Source organism: Girardinichthys multiradiatus, chromosome X (assembly GCF_021462225.1).
Source record: "Girardinichthys multiradiatus isolate DD_20200921_A chromosome X, DD_fGirMul_XY1, whole genome shotgun sequence".
Classification (NCBI taxonomy): domain Eukaryota; kingdom Metazoa; phylum Chordata; class Actinopteri; order Cyprinodontiformes; family Goodeidae; genus Girardinichthys; species Girardinichthys multiradiatus.
Genome location: NC_061817.1, coordinates 19,762,665 through 19,781,871, shown reverse-complemented (window position 1 = coordinate 19,781,871; position 19,207 = coordinate 19,762,665). Strand labels below are relative to the sequence as shown.

General features: G+C 42.3%; 1 protein-coding gene across 1 annotated transcript in view; it reads left to right on the top strand.

The window, feature by feature from the left end:
* Window positions 1-475: 475 nt before the first annotated feature.
* Window positions 476-19,207, top strand: part of LOC124863101 (voltage-dependent calcium channel gamma-4 subunit-like) — a 37,277-nt gene continuing 18,545 nt past the window's right edge. Inside the window, exon 1 of the mRNA XM_047357348.1 lies at window positions 476-1,030. Coding sequence (XP_047213304.1) covers window positions 808-1,030 — 223 coding nt within the window. The 5' untranslated portion in view covers window positions 476-807. The remainder of the gene's footprint in view (window positions 1,031-19,207) is intronic.

Genomic DNA, 19,207 nt, shown 5'->3' with positions numbered 1-19,207 from the left:
TACTTTAACATGGAACGGAACGAAAATTTGGCAGCCTATATCTACCTCTCAACTTTTGCTGCTCTAATGAACCCGGTGAACCCTGAAGCCTCCTCTTCAGCACAGGAATGCGCACTGGGTGAGCATCTAATTGCTTTTAACAGTCTGTTCGGTTGTTGTGCTGTTGTGTTGGGTCAAAGGATGCCATTATTTCTCTGCTCTCCTGTGACTGCGGTGACTCCGGGTTTGGTGATATTCACGACATGTAAATTCAGCGTGGAGCGTGGAGACGTCTCACATGCCACTGGCTTTGTTTGGTTATTTACATTTCCCTCATAGAATCTCATGTATTTTAATTGGGCAGCTGAAGTGACAGTACATTTTATTGTTCTCATTTCACTCATTTAAACGCACATCTCTTTCATTGGTTAGATTTGATGAGGGTGGGGTCTCACTTAAGGGTCTTTTGACGTAGCGCTCGTTCAGATGGGTTTAAACAGAGACGTAGTCTGTGTTAGAGCAGAAAAAAGTGCACTGAGACAATGATTGAGGAGAAGAAAGCAACATAATGAAATGCTGATGAGGTTGGAAATGTTTTGATGTTGATGTGAACCACCCCTGTGTGCTTCAAATGGAGCATCAGTAGTGGACCCCAGCAGTGTCCTTTTTGCAAGTTGAACGCAAGCTGAACGTTACGAACAGTGGCTTCTTCAGTCTGTGGTCTCCTTCACTTTTCAACACAAGTATGACCAGAAGACCTGTGCCCTGACGCACCGTGGTGCGCGCATTCTGCTGGACCGGGGAGCGTGCGGACTAGTATGAAGCGCCATGGCTTGGTGCGACCGCGGGGTTCAAACGCTGCTAGCCACGGCGGGGGCTTTCGCCGCCTTCAGCCTGATGACCATCGCCATTGGCACGGACTACTGGCTCTATTCGCGGGCGTACATATGTAATAGCACCAACACCACCACCGACGAGACCCAGACTCAGATCAAAACTAAAAAAGGCGATCTCACCCACTCGGGATTGTGGAGAATCTGTTGTATTGAAGGTAAGCTTGCCTCAAACTTTAACATGTCTGCACTTCTCTCCAGTTAACAGGATATCTCTTAACATATAAGAAATAGTTTGCGTTTTTGTTCTTTTCCGGTGCGCACAAAGGACGCACTCCTTTTACGCACGTCAAAAGCCTTTGTATGGAGATAGGTTTACAGCTGAACAACATTATAACGGTGAAATAACTTTTTGGGGACAAATAAGATGTCAAAGATGCTCGGGGCAAGAATTGGCTGAAAAAGGCTGAGACAAACTGTATGCCAACTGTTACACCGCGTTAATGAGCCCACACATAAATCCTTGCGAAAGAATGCCGTGCCAAGCCGGCGCGTCTGAGTCCATTCACTCTCTCTGCCAGGAAATGTGCGCGCTATTAGTCTACTTTCATTCATGTCTTTATTGTATCCAATGCTGCGTTGCTTGGCAACATCCATGAAATTGCTATGGAAACATGCCCGGTGACTTAAAATAGATGACTGAGTTCACGTCATGTCCGTGCAAATAAAAAAATTAAAAAAAAGATTTATAAATTTGAAATGGAACATCTGATAAACACTCAATTCTCCCATTTTTGAGTTTTTTTCGTGGCGAAATATAATGGATTGGTGTTCCGGAGGTGCGCTGGCAGTGACGTCTTTCTCCAGAGGCAGACAGACGCTCATTGACCAATCTTTCTTCCGACTGCCCCTTGACTTCTCGCCTCGGCTATCAGTGAGGGAATTGCTTAGACGTTCGTAGCATAGACGTCTGTCATGACGCAGAGATTGACCGATATTGTGTAAAAAATACACCTGCAGAAGAAGTGAGATTTTCTTTCATTGGGTTTTCAGTTTTTACGCCTATTTATTCTATTAAAATCAAGGTACAAGTAAATTCAATATAATTAGCTTAAAATGAAAAATATGGACAGAAATTAGTTGTTAATTTTAAGCTTATTATAGTAAATGCTTTTTGAAGGCAGCTACATTTCAGACTAAAAGACTGTTTGCTAATAAACTCAGCAGGTACACCAATGAAATAGGCGTATGTACAGGAGGTGGAGTCAATTCCAAACACAACAAATTATGTTTCAGGCAAAGGCGGAGCAACCTTGACAGTAACAATTAAAGAAATCCATTCTGCATAAAATGTTTTCTCTTTTGTTAGTTTTCTTTTGTATTTTACTGACATTGTTCTTGTGTGTGTGTGTGTGTGTGCGTGCCCTGTTCTTTCCAGGTGTTGTAGTGTAGCAGATAGATTTGTTGTACAAAAAGGGGGAAAATGGGATATTTAGCTTTTTGCACAGTTTGTTAAATTAAAGGCACAACATGTAAGAATCTGGTTTGGGAAGAAAACCTGAAGCGGACAGGCTGTGAAGAATATAACGAGACAAAAGACAGATACGAAGAATTAAATGGGTCTACTGCACCCACAGCAACACAGCAAAAGTAATAGAACATTTCTGTTAATGCATGTTCCTTGTGTGAGCAGGTATTTGTTTGTCGTCATGTGTTTGTATGTAAGCTCATACAGAAATTGAGACAGGATTTGTCTGTAATGAAATTCTTGGAAGAGACACACAATGGTGTGTGTGTGTGTGTTTGGGGGGGGGCACTAACCCAAAACTTCCTCACATTACAATCACCTGCTCCCAGCACCCACAGCCAAAGAAAGGCCCTGTCCATGCTTCCAAGTAAGGCCACAGCACAAAAACCAGTGCAACCGAGAGTTCACACCCATACCCTTAGATTTCCACAGACCACTATCACAAGGGACCCAGTCCTGACAAACTACGAAATCCACTAAACATCCCCAAGCAAGATGCAGACTCCAGCCATCCAAGCATCGCAGACAGAGTCAAACTAAGTGACACGTGGGGTGACCCTACCAAGAAGCTCAGAGGGTCTACCCAACAACAGAGTGACTTCATCAGGCGGACCATTACACCCTCCCTGGGCCTAAATGTGGGCCAGATGAGTAAAGCAACCAAGCAACATGCTGGCCTCCCAGACTGCCAGCGGGGGCAGAAACAGACAGGAAACCCACAACTGCAGCTATAACAGTTATTAGGCCCTGTGCTTGGGCAATGTTTTTGGTGAAAATTGAAAGGTTTTGTTGTGTTTCGCACGTTTTTTTCTGGTTTGAAAATGGGTTCCTGAATATAAGGTTTTAAAAACATCCGGGTCTCTGTTGTAATGTACACAAGAAAAACACAATCTTCCCGTATGGGGAAGCCCCGCACATGCATAGTATGGCTACAATCAGTGGAAATTCATGTGCAAGCGCACAACTTAATGGATGCTGACAAGTATAACACCCACAGTAGAAGAAGATATTAACAATAAGAATGGCAGATTGAAGAGTACTCTTTGTGTTGCTGACTCTTTTGAATACAACAATGGTTCTCAAGCAAAGTGCTTTTTTCTACCCTGTTTTTTGTTTTTTTTAAGCAGGGAGTGTTTGTACGCAGGTGCATGTGGTTGAGTTTCAAAGCATGTACTGCCTATTAGTGGCGTAGCAGGGAAATTACATTTTAACATTTCTGCTAGTGTGTTGTGCACAGAGATCACAACTGAAATGTTATGTAACAGAAGTGGAAAAACAATCCTGTTTTAATGGATTGTTGTTGTGTACACAGGGCATAAGTATGTCTATGTGCATAGATGTCTTTGTGGTTGTTATTTTGTTGAAGGTGAAGTCTGGATGACTACAATGCATCAAAATGGGGGAGGAGGTCCAGGTCCAGTTGCCCTACTGCGGGAATACACCGTGGCCCATAAACACGCCCTCCAAGCCCTACATGACTACTATACCGTTAAAATTGAGGAACAGGTGAAGGACTAGGATTTTTGTTTTGTTATTTAAAGTAATCTGACATATATTTGGCATTTGCCCCAAATATTATATTTTTGATTAGCACCAGATCCTGTTGTACCTTTAGTTTTTTTGTAATTCTTTCAGTTATTTCACATTTCTTGTTTCATCCAAGCCCACACACAGAGACACAGAGGCGAAGGTGGACAGATGTGATGAACATCCTGGTGTGTTGTGATAGTTTTGCTGCTGTGTCTTTGCTAAAAACTATGAGCTGCTTTGAGATGGCTCAGTTGTCATGGAGACTCGTAAGTGTAGAGGAAAAGACAAGCGATGAGGACTCCCCCACCACTGCCACGACCATCACCACACACAACCCTCTGGTCATAATGACAAACACACAGTTATTGAAGGTTTCACAGCTACCAGGTAAAACATCGGCCTGTTTTGCAGAACATTTTAGAACAACCACATCTCTGGCGGACAACACATTGTTAGAAGACACACATCAGTTGTTCAGCTCCCCTCAGCTCTTATTCCTGTCCAATAAACAAATAATGGCTATGTTTAGGGGGCACCCTGCTCACATAGTACCTCGCCTCCTTTTCAAAAAAGATCAGAACAAAGCTTCTTCAGTATGAGGTCAGCAGTCTTTTCATTTGCAGTTCACAGCATTAATGTGGTGAGGCCAACACCCACAAATGTCAGCCATTGTGAAATATGTAAGTTCGACTATCTAATTCGCTGCATCATATTTAAAGCAAGTGTCTCAGCTGGTGGTGGATTGGTGTGAGATGTGAGGCACCTGTTTTTCTTTCAGAGCTTTGGGTGGATACGTGTGTTTTAGAGAGGAGGCGTTGAATTACATTTTATGGTGTTGGGGGCGGGAGGAGGTTGGAGGTCACTTTGCTGTTTCACCATGCTACACCAATCTGTAATTAAATGTAGCTATCTAGAAGCAATGCAGGGGGGTCTAATTAGCCAGCAGGCCTTAACTTCCAACTCGGTCACATCATCTTCCCGTCCTCTGACGTACATGTTTTGTTTTTCATTTCTGCAAAGGCTCTTCTTCTTCATCGTAATATCATGTCCTGCGTCACTGCTATTTTCTGTTTTCCAGCTTTTAAAAGCAATCACGCTAGAAAAAAATCTGAAAATGCTTTGCAAAATATGTCTGTTAAATTAAGGTTAGGAAAACTTTTTATTATTAAAATAATGATAATAATTTTATTTATAGAGCCTTTATCATCTCACAATCTCAAAGGGCTACAAAGGGATAAAAACAGGACAAAAAAAAACATATCTAGGTGAGTGATCCAAACATTTTTCTAAAAAGAAACGTCTTAAGACCTTTTTTAAAACAGTCAGTAGATTGTGGTGCTCTCAGGGAACCAGGGAATGTATTCCACAGGCACGGGGCAGTAACACAGAAAGGCCTATCTCCCATAGTCCTCGGTTTAGTCCTGGGTAAATGGAGGACGTTTGAGTGAGTGGAACGGAGGGAGCATGTTGCGTTTTATGAATGAAAGACTTCCTTGAGGTAGGAGTGGGCATGTCCGTAGATGCATGAGGAGGAAAAGCTTATACTCAGTCCTGGTGGAGATGGGAAGACAGTGGAGAGAGTGGAGGATGGGGGTAATGTGCTCATGTTTGTGTACTCTCATCCAGACCCTAGCTGGGGAGTTTTGAATATGTAGCCACTGCACGCTTTTGCTTAAGAATCTCAATGAGAAGTGCATTACAGTAGTCCAGTCTGGAGGAGATAAAGGCACAAACCAGCTTTTCGCTGTCTGAGAGGGAGCAAATGGGGCGAAGTTTGGAAATGTTCTGGTAGATTTTACAAGGAGGCCTTGCAGAGGTAGTTGATATGAGATTTGAAAGTGAGTTTTAGGTCCATTTTTACACCAGGATTTGTGACTGCTGATAAAATAGACCTTTAATTATTAGCCATTTTAACATATGAATTAATGAGTGATATTGATAAATTGTAAAAATATATATATATATTTGAGAATAAAGGTAGTATGACTTAGTATGGTAGTATGACTCCAAAACGTCTGAAGACACGACAACAAAGTGGATTATCGACCTTCTGCCTAGGGTGAAGAGAGGGACAGAGCTGTCCACTGATCACCACCTGGTGGTGAGTTGGATCTGCTGGAAGAGGAGAAAGCCACACAGACTTGGCAGGCCCAAGCGTATAGTGAGAGTCTGCTGGGAACGTTTGGCGGAGCCCTCGGCCAGGCATGTATTCAACTCCCACCTCCGGGAGAGCTTCTATTGTCGATGCTGCTGCCCGAAGCTGTGGCCGCAAGGTCTGCGATGCCTGTCGCGGAGGCAATCCCCGAACTCTGTGGTGGACATTAGCAGTAAGGGATGCTGTCAATCTGAAGAAGGAGTCCTATCTGCTGTGGTTGGCTTGTGGGACTCCTAAGGCGGCTGACGGGTACCGTGAGGTCAAGCGTGCTACGGCCCGGGCTGTGGCAGAGGCAAAAACTCGGGCCTGGGAGGGACTACCGGTTGGCCTCGAAGCGATTCTGGCAAACCGTCCGGCGCCTTGGGAGGGGGAAGCAGTGCTTCACCAGCACTGTTTACAGTGGGGGTGGGGAGCTGCTGACCTCGACTGGAGACATTATTGGGCAGTGGAAGGAGTACTTCGAGGATCTCCTCAATTCTGCTGTCACGCATTTCCTGGTGGAAGCAGAGGCTGGGGACTCGGGGTTGGACTGAAGTTATTGAGGGGGTTAAATAGCTCCATGGTGGCAGGGCTTTGGGAGTGGATGAGATCCACCCTGAGTACCTCAAGTCTCTGGATGTTGTGGGGCTGTCATGGTTGACACGCCTCTTCAACATTGCGTGGCGGTCGGGGACAGTGCCTCTGGACTGGCAGACCGGGGTGGTGGTCCCCCTTCATGAGAAGGGTGACCGGAGGGTGTGTTCCACCTATAGGGGGATCACACTCCTCAGCCTCCCTGGTAAGGCCTATGCCAGGGTATTGGAGAGGAGAATCTAGCCGATAGTTGAACCTCGGCTTCAGGAGGAGCAGTGTGGTTTTCATCACTGGACCAGCTCTACACCCTGTGCAGGGTACTTGAGGGTTCATGGGAGTTTGCCCAACCGGTTCATATGTGTTTTGTGGACCTGGAGAAGGCTTTCGCCTGTGTCCCTCGTGGTGCCCTGTGGGGGTTGCTCCAGGAGCACAGAGTCAGGGGCCTTTTATTTGGGGCCATTCGGTCTCTGTACAAATGGAGCAGGAGTTTGGTCTGCATTGCCGGCACTAAGTTGAACCTGTTCCCGGTGCATTTTGGACTCCGGCAGGGCTGCCATTTGTCAACCAATTTCTAGGCGCAGCCAAGGGCCGGAGGGGGTCTGGTTTGGGGACCAGTGGATTTCGTGTCTTCTTTTTGCAGATGAAGTAGTCCTGCTGGCCCCCTCTAGCCAAGACCTACAGCATGCACTGGGGCGGTTTGCAGCCAACTGTGAAGCGGCTGGGATGAAGATCAGCTCCTCCAAGTCCGAGGCCATGGTTCTCGACTGGAAAAGGGTGGCTTGTCCTCAGGTTGGAGGGGAGTTCCTGCCTTAAGTGAAGGAGTTCAAGTATCTTGGGGTCTTGTTCATGAGGGAGGGAAGAATCGAGCGGGAGATCGACAGACGGATCGGTATAGCTGCCGCTGTAATGGGGCACTGTGCTGGTCCGTTGTGGTGAAGAGAGAGCTGAGCCGAAAAGTGAAGCTCTCGATTTACCGGTCGATCTACGTTCCTACCCTCACCTATGGCCATGAACTTTGGGTCATGACCGAAAGAACGAGATCCTGGATACAAGGGGCTGAAATGAGCTTCCTCCGTAGGGTGACCGGGCACTCCCTTAGAGATAGGGTGAGGAGCTCGGCCATCGGGGAGGGGCTCGGAGTAGAGCCGCTGCTCCTCCACATAAAGAGGAGCCAGTTGAGGTCGCTCGGGCATCTATACTGGATGCCTCCAGGACGCCTTCCTCGGGCGGTGTTCCAGGCACATCCGACCAGGACAAGGCCCAGGGACTATGTCTCTTGGCTGGCCTGGGAACACCATGGGCTCCCCCCGGAGGGGCTGGAGGAGATGTCTGGGGAAAGGGACGTCTGGGTGTCTCTACTAAGTCTGCTGCCCCCGTGACCTGGTCCCGGATGAAGCGGAAGACGACGAGTATGAGTACGAGAACAAGTAAATATAGCTTCATGTTTTCGGTCTCAGAGATTGAGCTAAATAGTGACCAGTGGAAATATTTCAAAATATATCTTCTCCAAGAATTTAAAAGAGGAACAACGTTTTTTTTTGTTTTTATACTTTTGAAATGAGGCATTTACATAAATGACAAAAACCAAACTAAACTTCACCTGTTTTTGAGATACGACATTTAATTCTATTTGCCAAATGACAGAATAATTAGAGCTGGATTGTTGTGGAGATTTATTTTAAACTTTCATTAAATCCAGCAGTTCACATTTATTTCTTTATTATTTGATGGAATTGCCTTTTGAACTGTATAACTTAGGTTAAATGTTGGGTGTCTTTCCACAAGCCCCTTGCAATAGTTTGCAGGTACACTACATTGCCAAAAGTATTTTGTCTGTCTACTTTTACATGTGCATCAACTTTGATGACATTCTATTATTAATCTATAAGGTCCCAATTGTTGATGGACCCACCGTCGCCAGCAAACGCAACTTTAACTATTCTGTAAACATCTTCCACAAGGTTTAGAAGTGTGGTTATAGTTAAATGAGAAAACCAGAATTGCAGCATCTCCTCTAATTCATCCCAAAGGTGTTCAAGAAGGTTGAGGTCAGGACTCTGTGCAGGCCAGTCAAGTCTCTCTACATTAAACTTTATATTCCTGCAGCCATGGAAGTGATTGTAACACCAGAATTCATTGCTTCGGTGGCGTGACCCATACTTTTAGCAATATAGTGTATTTTACCCATTCCTCCTCGCAGAACTGGTGTAAGTGAGTCAGGTTTGTAGCTCTACCCACATATTTTCAGTAATTGGTGGAACTGAGATGAGGGCTTGGGGATGGCCACGCTAAAGCCCTGAGTTTGTTGTCCTTAAGCCACTTTGTAACATATTTTGTCTGTATGATAAGGGTTATTGTCCATTTGAAAGACCTATTTGTACCCAAACTTCATTTTCCTGGCTGATGTCTTGAGATATTTTAGTATTTCAACATAAAGCTATTTCATCGTGATGCCATCTATTCTGTAAATTGGACTATCACTCCTGCAGTAAAATACTCACACATGATACTGCCACCCCTTATTGTGTTCTCATGCGTGCAAGCTCCGCCTTCCATCTCAAAATGCAACAGTAGCATTATAGCCAAAAATGTTAATTTCAGTTTAATCACAGTGCATTCGCCATCTCCAATTTGGCTTTTTATGTTGCTTTTGGAATAATGGCTTGTTCCTCACTGAGTGGCCTTTCTGCCCATCTCGTACAGGAGTCATTTCACTGTAGATAATGATGCTCTGTTACCAGCTTCATCTCTGGGACACATAACCTGTCTCTCTGCTGGATGGTAAATAGATTATACTTGCATATAGTGTGACATGTTCAGACATCTGGAAATTGTACACACAATTCTTCTTTTATTTTTATTTTTTAATCATGTCACACTAAGACGCAATATGTTTGAGGAGTAACTGTAAAATACATTCACAAGTGTGTCTCCATTTAACTTCACTGTTGTGAATTAACCTACAGGAAGCTTACAAAGCTATGATGCCATCAGATGGGCTATCAAACTGTTGCTGGGTTCCCTGAGTTTTTTTTTCTTTCTGATTGGTAAATATTTTCCATAAATCCAGCCACTTGTTGAATAATATGCAAGTACATTTTCTGTTCTACGTTTTCTGTTTGAAAAAAGACAATATTTTCACAAATAATGCTATAAATGTACAATATGAATGTGTAACCATCGGCCGCAAGGCTGGAGAAAAAAAAAATAAACTGCTGCTTGTGTTTATACTAAGCAACAAGAAATATAATGTTAATTAGGGAACCCAAGAGAAACTAGAACATCTATTTTGTTATTTGTTAACACAACTTGGGTAGCTCTTTCATCCTGGTTTTCTCCTCACAAGACACAAATAAAATGCTGAGGATGACCTTTTGTCTGCATGATTTAGAGTGAATGTACTAGTGTTTTTTATGTCACAAAGGAGAAAAGACTCAGAGTCAAAGCAGCAGTATTTCTTGGATGCATGTTTCTGCCTAAAAATGGCAATTATCCTGCCACTCATATTTCATTCTGGCATTTGATTGCCTTAAACTGTCATACCTGCTTGTGTTTTGTTATTTTACCTTGTCTAGTCCTTTGTTTTCTGTTTCTCTGCACCCTAAGCGCACACCTGTTCTGTGTTTTCCCTTGATTGTTTTGTTCACGTGTGTGAACAGTTTTGTATTTAAGACCATTTGTAAACTTTGTTCCACGCTGGTTCCTTATGTGTTGTTTGTGTTTGTGTGCTCACCTCATACCCTGTCCGTGTCCAGCCATGAGCAATAAAGTGTCGTCTTACCTGCAAACTTCGAGCTTCAGGAGTTCTTCCCCGCATATTGGTTCAACAGAAACCCACATTATGACAAAAAGAACCAGCCAACAGGACCAAGCGGGAGGAATGGTAAGGGAATTCCAGAGGGGTGAGGTTCTGGCCAAATAATGTTTTCACCTTGTGACCTCTCCCAGCTCACCATGGAGAAGGCTGGAAATAGCTGGCAGCCTCCAAGACTGCCTCGAGGCAAGGAGGGATTTTTTCCCTGATCCTCGGATCCACCACACCATTAAGGCCGAGCGATAAAGGGCTCTGGGAGAAATCGCCTCTTCTATGAGGAGATCTCCTGCTCCCTCCTCCACCTGCCTCTCCACCGAAGCTCGACATGGTTTTCCGACTCCAAATCCTGGTCCTGGTCCAGTTCCGGAGGGGTTCATGGAAGAACTGCCTCCACACCCCGATCCTGTTCCTAGTTCTGTTCTGGAGGGGTCCCAAGCTGAGCCGCCCTCACACTCTGTTCCTGTCCATGAGGGGCTCGTGGATGGTCTGCCTCCACTTCCTGCTCCTGTTCCCGGTCCTGTCCTGGAGGGCTCTGAGGGCGAACTGCCTCCAGCCCTGGTTCCCGTTCCGGAGAGGTTTGTGGAGGACCTGTCTCCACTTCCTGTTCCTGTCCCTGACGGGTGTGAGGACACACCCTCTCTGCCTGCTGTGTCTCGGCGGCTCCGCCGCAGATCTCCATGGCCTCTTCAAAATCCCAGCGGTCTTCGCACCGCGCCTCTGAGCTCCACCGTGGGTTCTCCTGGTCCCGCTGGCGACCGTCAGATCATCGGCTCCTACGTCACCTGCCTGCTCAGCTCCTACGTCGCCGGCCTGCTGATCGCCTGCCCCTACGTCGCTGGCCCCCTGATCGCTGGATCGGCCGGGGATAGCCCGCTGATCGCCGGATCTGCCGGGGATCTGCAGGTCCGGCCGCCTGAACTCTGGATCTGCCGGGGAAGGCCACTGGTCCAGCCCCCCGAACTCTGGATCTGTCGGTCGACGGCCTCCGGAACGGCCGCCTAAAATCTTGGTCTGCCGGAGACGGCCTCCGGGCCGGCGGCCTGAACTCTTGCCCTCCTTCCAAGGTCCTCCAAGGTCCCCTCCGCCCGCCCTTGTCGGGTTGTTTTGTTTTTGGTTCTTCATCAATTAAACATCTTATATAAGTGCAAAGCTCCTAGAAAATAAGAATAAAATTAAATAAATCAAGCTGGAAATGACTTATCATGCAATATAGAGCGTCCAAAAGAGTGGCAAAATGCTGAAATGCATTCAAATGTTTACACAGTTCCAAACAATTCTGCCATAAGTATAGATCACTTTGAGAATCAATTGTCTCTGAGCATTTTTAATTGACTGTGCATAACAGCCAACAGCTTACATGTGGCGTAAGCTCTCAGCTTTCTTCCAACAACTTGGATACGCGTGCACAGTCGAACTCAAGCTGTGTTTGAAGAAATTACAGCATGGTGACAATTTAATTAACCGACTGTCAGTCATATCAACACTGCATCACTGATGCCAAAATTGCTTTTCTCTCATTCTCACTTGGACTGCAAGACAGAGGGAAAAACAAATTAAACCACTTTGTTTGCTGCCCCGCTTTTTCCTGCTTTCACACTAATAAATTCATGTGTTGGTAAGTCGGTGACATTATGTCTCAACTATAGCTTTGCAAAGACTTAATCATCCAACTTGTTGTAAACTGTTTACACCCTCTGTTGGAGGTCCTGGCAAAAAAGGGACTAAAGTAAAACCACAGCTGAAACATTACTTGTGTTTGTTATGAAGTATCAAAAGCTGATGAGAAGTAGGATAATAATAATATATGCGCATCACCCACTAAAGGTTTTGCACTTCTAGTAATAGACAATATCCACGTCAAGTTTAATTGGCTTGGTAATCAATATCTGCAAAGTGACCGAAGTGTAAAAATGAGGAAGTAAAGGCTCCGATCCTAATGCCATTACAAAACTCTGAGAAACCTCAGTGAGCAAATGATGACACACCACCAGAGGTGTTCTTAGGATCCTAAAACAGTGGGGGCTTAGCCCAGAACACAAACCCTTTGGTTTTATTAACATATTTTTAATATTTTGCCATGCTAACACTACAAAATAATGTATTTCAATTCAATTTCATGGGATAGACAAAGTAGCACATAGCTGAAAGGAAAAAAAAAAACATATTCTACATTTTTTTCCTAATAAACTTTAAGGTGTAGTCAGTACCCTTTACTCTGATACCACTAAATAAAATCTGGTGCAACCAACCGCCTTCAGAAGTAACCTAATTAGTTAATAGAGTCCATAGTCTTGCTCACAGTATAAATACAGCAGTTCTGAGGGGGCTTCGGAGGTTTAAAAAAAACTGCATCATAAAGACCAAGAAACACAGCAAACGGGTAAGGGATAAAGTTTATTACAGGATTAGGTTATAAAACAAAATCGCAAGCTTTGAACATCTTACAAAGATCCATTAGTGTATCAAGGAAATAGTATGACAGCTGCAAACATACTGGGCAATATATTTATTGTAAGTTATATTTACCGAATGATCTTTCTTCATCACTTTATTTTAAAGATTACAATGACTGGCAGGGAAAGATTTATATAAAAATAAAAACTAAACAGGGCTGCACGGTGGCGCAGTTGGTAGCACTGTTGCCTTGCAGCAAAAAGGTCCTAGGTTCAATTCCCGGCTGGGGCTCTTTCTTCATGGAGTTCGCATGTTCTCCCTGTGCGTCGGTTCTCACCGGGTACTCCGGCTTCCTCCCACAGTCCAAAGACATACCTCTTAGGTTAATTGGTCTCTCAAAATTGCCCTTAGGTGTATGAATGAGTGTGTGCATGGTTGTTTGTGTGTTGCCCTGTGATGGACTGGTGACCTGTCCAGGGTGTACCCTGCCTCTTGCCCATAGACTGCTGGAGATAGGCACCAGCTCCCCCACGACCCACTATGGAATAAGCGGTAGAAAATGACTGACTGGTTAAAAACTAAACATTTAGCTTCTTAATAAGGAAGGGATGATGACATAGTTCAGAATTTCACAGGAAAATAGTTGTTTTGCTTCTGGACTGTGTGTGATAGCCAGCTGTTTGCCCAGAACATTTAATAGGCCTACCACAAGATCATGACCAGCTTGAAAGGAGATCTACACGGTGGATCACTTGTTAATAACTGTTAAATGTGAATATAACCGACTTTTTAGATGGAACAGTGGCTAATAAGTCATTTTTTCTTTCAAGGCATATCGTTATGGAGTTTTGCAAAATATTTGATTACACTTAAAGAACAGAAACCAAAGCAAGTGCACTCCAAGGTGGGTTTTATGGACTGCAGGACCTTTCAGGGGGAGATCTGGTAGAGTGCATATTTGGAAATGGCCACTGTGAAGAGTTGCATCAGGTAACAAGCAGAGATTGGTCTGCCTTGAATCAGTTGGAGGAATACACGAGGAAGTGCTCGACACCATTTTTAGCCTGTGCAGTTCTGCACAAAGTCGGGTTTAATTTAATGCTCTGTAATTAGATGAACTAATATGGCTCTGAAGACTCTCAGACAGAGACAGGTCCTCATCCGTTTCATCTAAAATATAACAGTTTAACGCTTATTTTTTGTAAGTACGCCATTAAAATGACAGGATATTACACAACGTTTGCGGACACTATTTGTAAGATAAACTACATTCTAGGTTTTGTTGCATATAGCAAGTCAATAAATCTCTGTTGTGGAGCTGTCAATTTAAAATGCGAAAGAAAATGAAAATAAATAAAATCAAATCATATAGAAATACCTAGTTTTTACCATCTTTCACTCAGCTGATCAAATTATGTGGGTGAGTTCAATGAAACTATGATTAAATAGGTGTATGCTCTTTGATTTGCAATTGTTTCCAACCTAAGGGGCTAATTACTAATGCAGAAACTCATACTCCTAATAAAATTCATTGAAAGGTGTGACTGTCATGTCACAAAACATCAAGAGGTGTGAATACTTTTGCAATGCACTTCAAATATAAAACATGTTTAACCAGACTGTCTTTTTTTAAGATTTGTTTTGCGGCACTATTGGCCTATATTTTGTCATTTCTTGAAAGTAGGCAGACAGGAAATGGGGTAGGAGAGGGCTGGACGACATGTAGCAGAAGTCACTGTGGCTGGGATTTGAACCAGGGGACAGCCACGTCAAGAGCCGAAGCCTCTCTAGACATGGGGCCATCTAAAGGAAATGACTACAATCTGATTCTCTTTTTTGCTTTTTTATTTTTAATTATAACAGAATGATTAAAACACTAATTAGACATGAGAACCTGGACAGTGATGAGAAGCATCACAAAATGCCTCTCATCTCACAAAAAATACCTCATAGCCATCACAGACACATAAACTGACAAAGCACTACTTTCAAATCTGCAATGGAATTTATTACAGTAAACCACCAAATATGAAATAATTTATGCTAAATGTAATAAGGACTGGTTGTCTGCAAAGTAGCATTGTTTATACAATACTTACAATTGCAATGTATGTCTTGATATAAGTGTGTATGGAGTGTAATGTGGTCTAAAACAACAAAGACATTAAGATTATCTAAATGGATGCTCAAACCATGTGTTCTTGCATGTGTTGCATACCAACTAGTATTCCTCTGTTTAATATGGCACATGCATCAATCAAGTTAACCTCTTCCTCACGAACCAAGATGAGACCTTGAGAGACATTCAGTTATCATCCACTTCTCAAGTTTGTGGTCCTCTGTACAGTATCTCTTACATGCACGGTTTTACTTGGAAAATTGTTTCTTAGGCACAAATAATACCACTTAATAAAATATCCATGACGATACGTCCCAAACATTGAAATAAATTCAAAAATGACAATATCAAAATGGATATCATGATCAAGAAAAATAATGTTCTTTGCGTGTTGTATGTGTACACAATCTGGTAACTTCTTGTCCTTGTAGAGTTTACTTCTGGATTAACTTTGTATGATCCCTCTTTGTTTTCCAAGTCCTCTCAAAGTTGGAGTATTCTGGGAACTAAGTGGATGTTGTCCAGGCTTGTGCCTCTAATTTAATCGAATCAGAGATATAACTGTTCTGCTGCAGGACAATTTTGGTTAATGAAAGCTTTTTAAAGACTTGAAAGTCAGAAATTGGCCTGAACCTTGAAGGCAGCTAGAGACAAGCATTTGTCAAAAATGACAGGGAACGAGCCATTGTTCCCTGTCATTGTTCATTGTTGAGGTGTTGTATCTAAGGTTTTCTCTGGTGAAATTGAGAGGTGGTCATGTGAGAAAGAAGAAGTTCCAAAATGAAGGTCCATAAAATGTAAAAGTCATGTTTACCATGCACAATAATTTCTGGGCAATAAATGCACAACACTGAAAATAACATTTCTGATTGTGAAATATATTTATGTAATATTTTAATAAGTCTGTTTTTAAAATTGGAGAAAATACTGTGAGGTGCTGCTGTGCCCCAAAGTGTAGTGGTTAGCACTCTTACCTAACATCAAGAAGGTCTCCAGTTTAAATGTCGGTTGTGCAGACCTTTCTGTGTAGAGTTTGCATGGTAGGTTTCCTCTGGGTGCTGTGTACCCCTTCAGTATGCATGACTTTTATTGTAATTGGGAATCTGAATGGAACAACGGATTTAAAGTGTGTAAGCAACTGTGTTGCTACTATGGTGTGTAGATGTACCCCAGGTCCAAACTGCTGGCTGTTGTGACCCTGAAAATTGCAAAGTAGGTCACTAACATGGAATGAATTTAGAAGGGTATCCTCAAACACCCGTGTCTAACAATGTGGTTACTAACAATAGTACTCTTTCCTTAAGGATGTCTTTGCTAATGGCTAAATTTTGTTTATCCAAAAAAAATGGCTCTGGGCTTTCCTTCTGTTGTCAACTACTCCAGGGCTGCCACAGCAACTGTGCATTTATAGTTACACGTTGATTATAGGTGCATATTCTTGTTTATGGTCTTATACATTTGTATTGACAGAACTGTTTAAGGGGGTGTTTCATGGAAGTGCTATCTCCTATTTAATGGGTATCAGAATACAATTGAAATGTCAGAAAGCATCCTTGGAGACTGCTTATGTAAATTAGCTTATTAAAGACTCACAGTGGTTGCCATGGAGGAGAGGAGGAGATGCTCAGTATGGGTTCTGAAACTTTAGTCAGAGCTAGGGAAAACATTATTTCTGTGCTTAATGTGCATAATTAATTTCCAGTTTGGTACTCTTGCACTTTTTCAATACTGATAGGCACTTTTTTTTATTTGTCCCTTAACCAAATATTTCCACAATCACCCTTCAACTGATTGGACAATTTTGCCTTGACAGCTTTTTCTATGATTGCATTTTCTTTCTCCCTAATTTCATTGCCTTAATTGCTGACAGAAAACTTTAATGTGGCATGCAATAGATATATCTTTATTTATATTCAGTGTTTTGCTCTCTGTGCTTTTGCTAATTCATTTTCCCATGTCTCAAAACTGTATGCACAATTAGTTAAAATGCCAGACCACACTAATTTCTGAACCTTTTCCTCATATACATACAACTGAAAAAATGTTAGAAGGTACACAAAGTGGATACATGTGTTGCATATGTGTGCACACCCTTAAGCTAAAACTAGCACTTTTTGATTCAGTTTCAGCATTGAGTCTTCTTTGCATGGAGTCAATTCCATATCTAGACTTGACAAAATATGCTCACTGCACCTTGCAAAAGTAAAAAAAAACTGTCAAATTGTGAGGATATCTCTTGTCCACAATCTGCAGATCATTTTAGTTGTGGACTCTGACTGCTATTCTAAATATTTTAATTTCTTCTGCTGAAGCCATTCATTCTTTTGTTGATTTTGACATTTGTTTAGACTCACACTAATAAAAATTTAAATAAAATCCATCTTCATCTTAGGCATTCTAGCAGACTACTGAATGTTTTGGGCCTAAGCAGACATTTTAAACTAATCCCATTTCTCCCACCTTGACAAAAGTCTAAGATCAATGCGAAGAAAACTTTCCTACTACAATTTTGATTGTGCCAAAGTTTACATGTAATTTAATCAGACCATAGCACATCTTACCAGACTATGGGAGAGACCTGAATATTTTCTTTGTAAGTAAATAATGTTCTCTCTCAGTCTTACTCATTAGTCAGGACATATGGAGATAACAGGAAATTGTGTTGTCTGTGTGGCTGCTCGGGCCACATCCCAGATGGGTGGGCCCCTGTCTGGTGGCCTATGGCTGCCCTGGAGTGATGCTTTTTGTATGGCTGTCTGGGACTGCTGCGGCCTTCTGGAGCCGGGTCTACCTGCCCTTTTGTGGCTCTTAGGTGCTGTGGATTGCAGGGCGTTCTCACCACACTTACAAATGTACACTTCCAGGTGACAAACTCACACACACCCACTCAACACAAACACACTTACTTCCAACACACAATTTCTGAAAATGGTTAAAGGTCATACAAATGCAGGTTACTATAACATCAATGTGGCCTGCCTACTTTTATGCTGGATTGAATATGGAAGTTAATCAGATAATTAGGATACTGTCTTAAAATTAAATTTTGTAGAACAAAGTTGCCTTGGCACATGTAGGTTACCATCTGCTCCATATGGTATGCCCGAAAAGCTGCAACAAGATAAATAAAAATAAAAATGAAATTGCTGTCAGAACAAGAACACAACCAGTACGTGTTGGAAATTCCTGCAGCTCCTTTAGTGTTTCTGATGGCCTCCCTGACCTGTTTTGGCCCGATCTCCTCATCAGCTTTGGATAAATGTTAAATTTTTGTCCAGTTCCCATTGTCCCATTTTGTCTCCAATTATTGCTAAAGAGAACCATGGCATTGCCATTGTCACATAAATATTCATGTATAATACTGTTGATTTTACTTTTTACTTTCCCTTCTCCACACTGATATTTTTAAACAATCACATTGCTTTCATCCATTTGTAACATATCTGAAAACTGTGGGTTTAGCTAAAGGATGTAAATGAGCAGATGTCAAGAAATTAAGAGACAGTTCAAATATATTTAGGGTTATATAGATTCTCTATAAATAATGGCGGGTGTATACTAAAGAAAACTGAAGATTAGAAGATTCAAAATGTGCGAAGTACCTTTATATTTTTGATAGTATTCTTTCTTGAATAAAAATGTTTGTTTTCATTTCAGTTGTATTGAATGAATGTCACATTGAGTGTCGAAAAACTTTGGAATAATTTATCAATGACTAATTGTTTTACATAACAAAATCCTGACCTTTTAACAGGACACTTTTGAGAGCCACTGTAGTCCCCTTTTCACATCACACAAGGCCATGCACAAACAGAAAAACTGAACATAAACTGAAAGACGCACAGAACATAGATTTTGAGTTAAATTTCCAATCCAACACAACCCAAAATTACAGACCTGTCTTTTTCTGCAGCAATAAAAGTTTGCAAATTGAGTCAAATCCTCCACGTTATACAACAATTGACACAAATAAAACCCAGTTAAAAAGAAATTTTGTATATCTCGTTTACTCCTTTGTAAGGCAGACTGCATTTCAATAATGATTTTTCTTGTTAAACTATGCCACATCACAAAATATTCAGTTCTTTTCTACAATACAATTTCTATTTTATATCAGATGGGTCTAATTTAATAGTTTAGAGGAAAAAGATCTGACTTACTGCTATGTAATAGGTTATTAAATAATTTATTAATTTAACTGTAGCTATGCAGGAGCCCAGAAGAGCTGCTCTGTCATGTGGGATCATTAATTATCCTTATTAATTATCAGGACCACAGATGA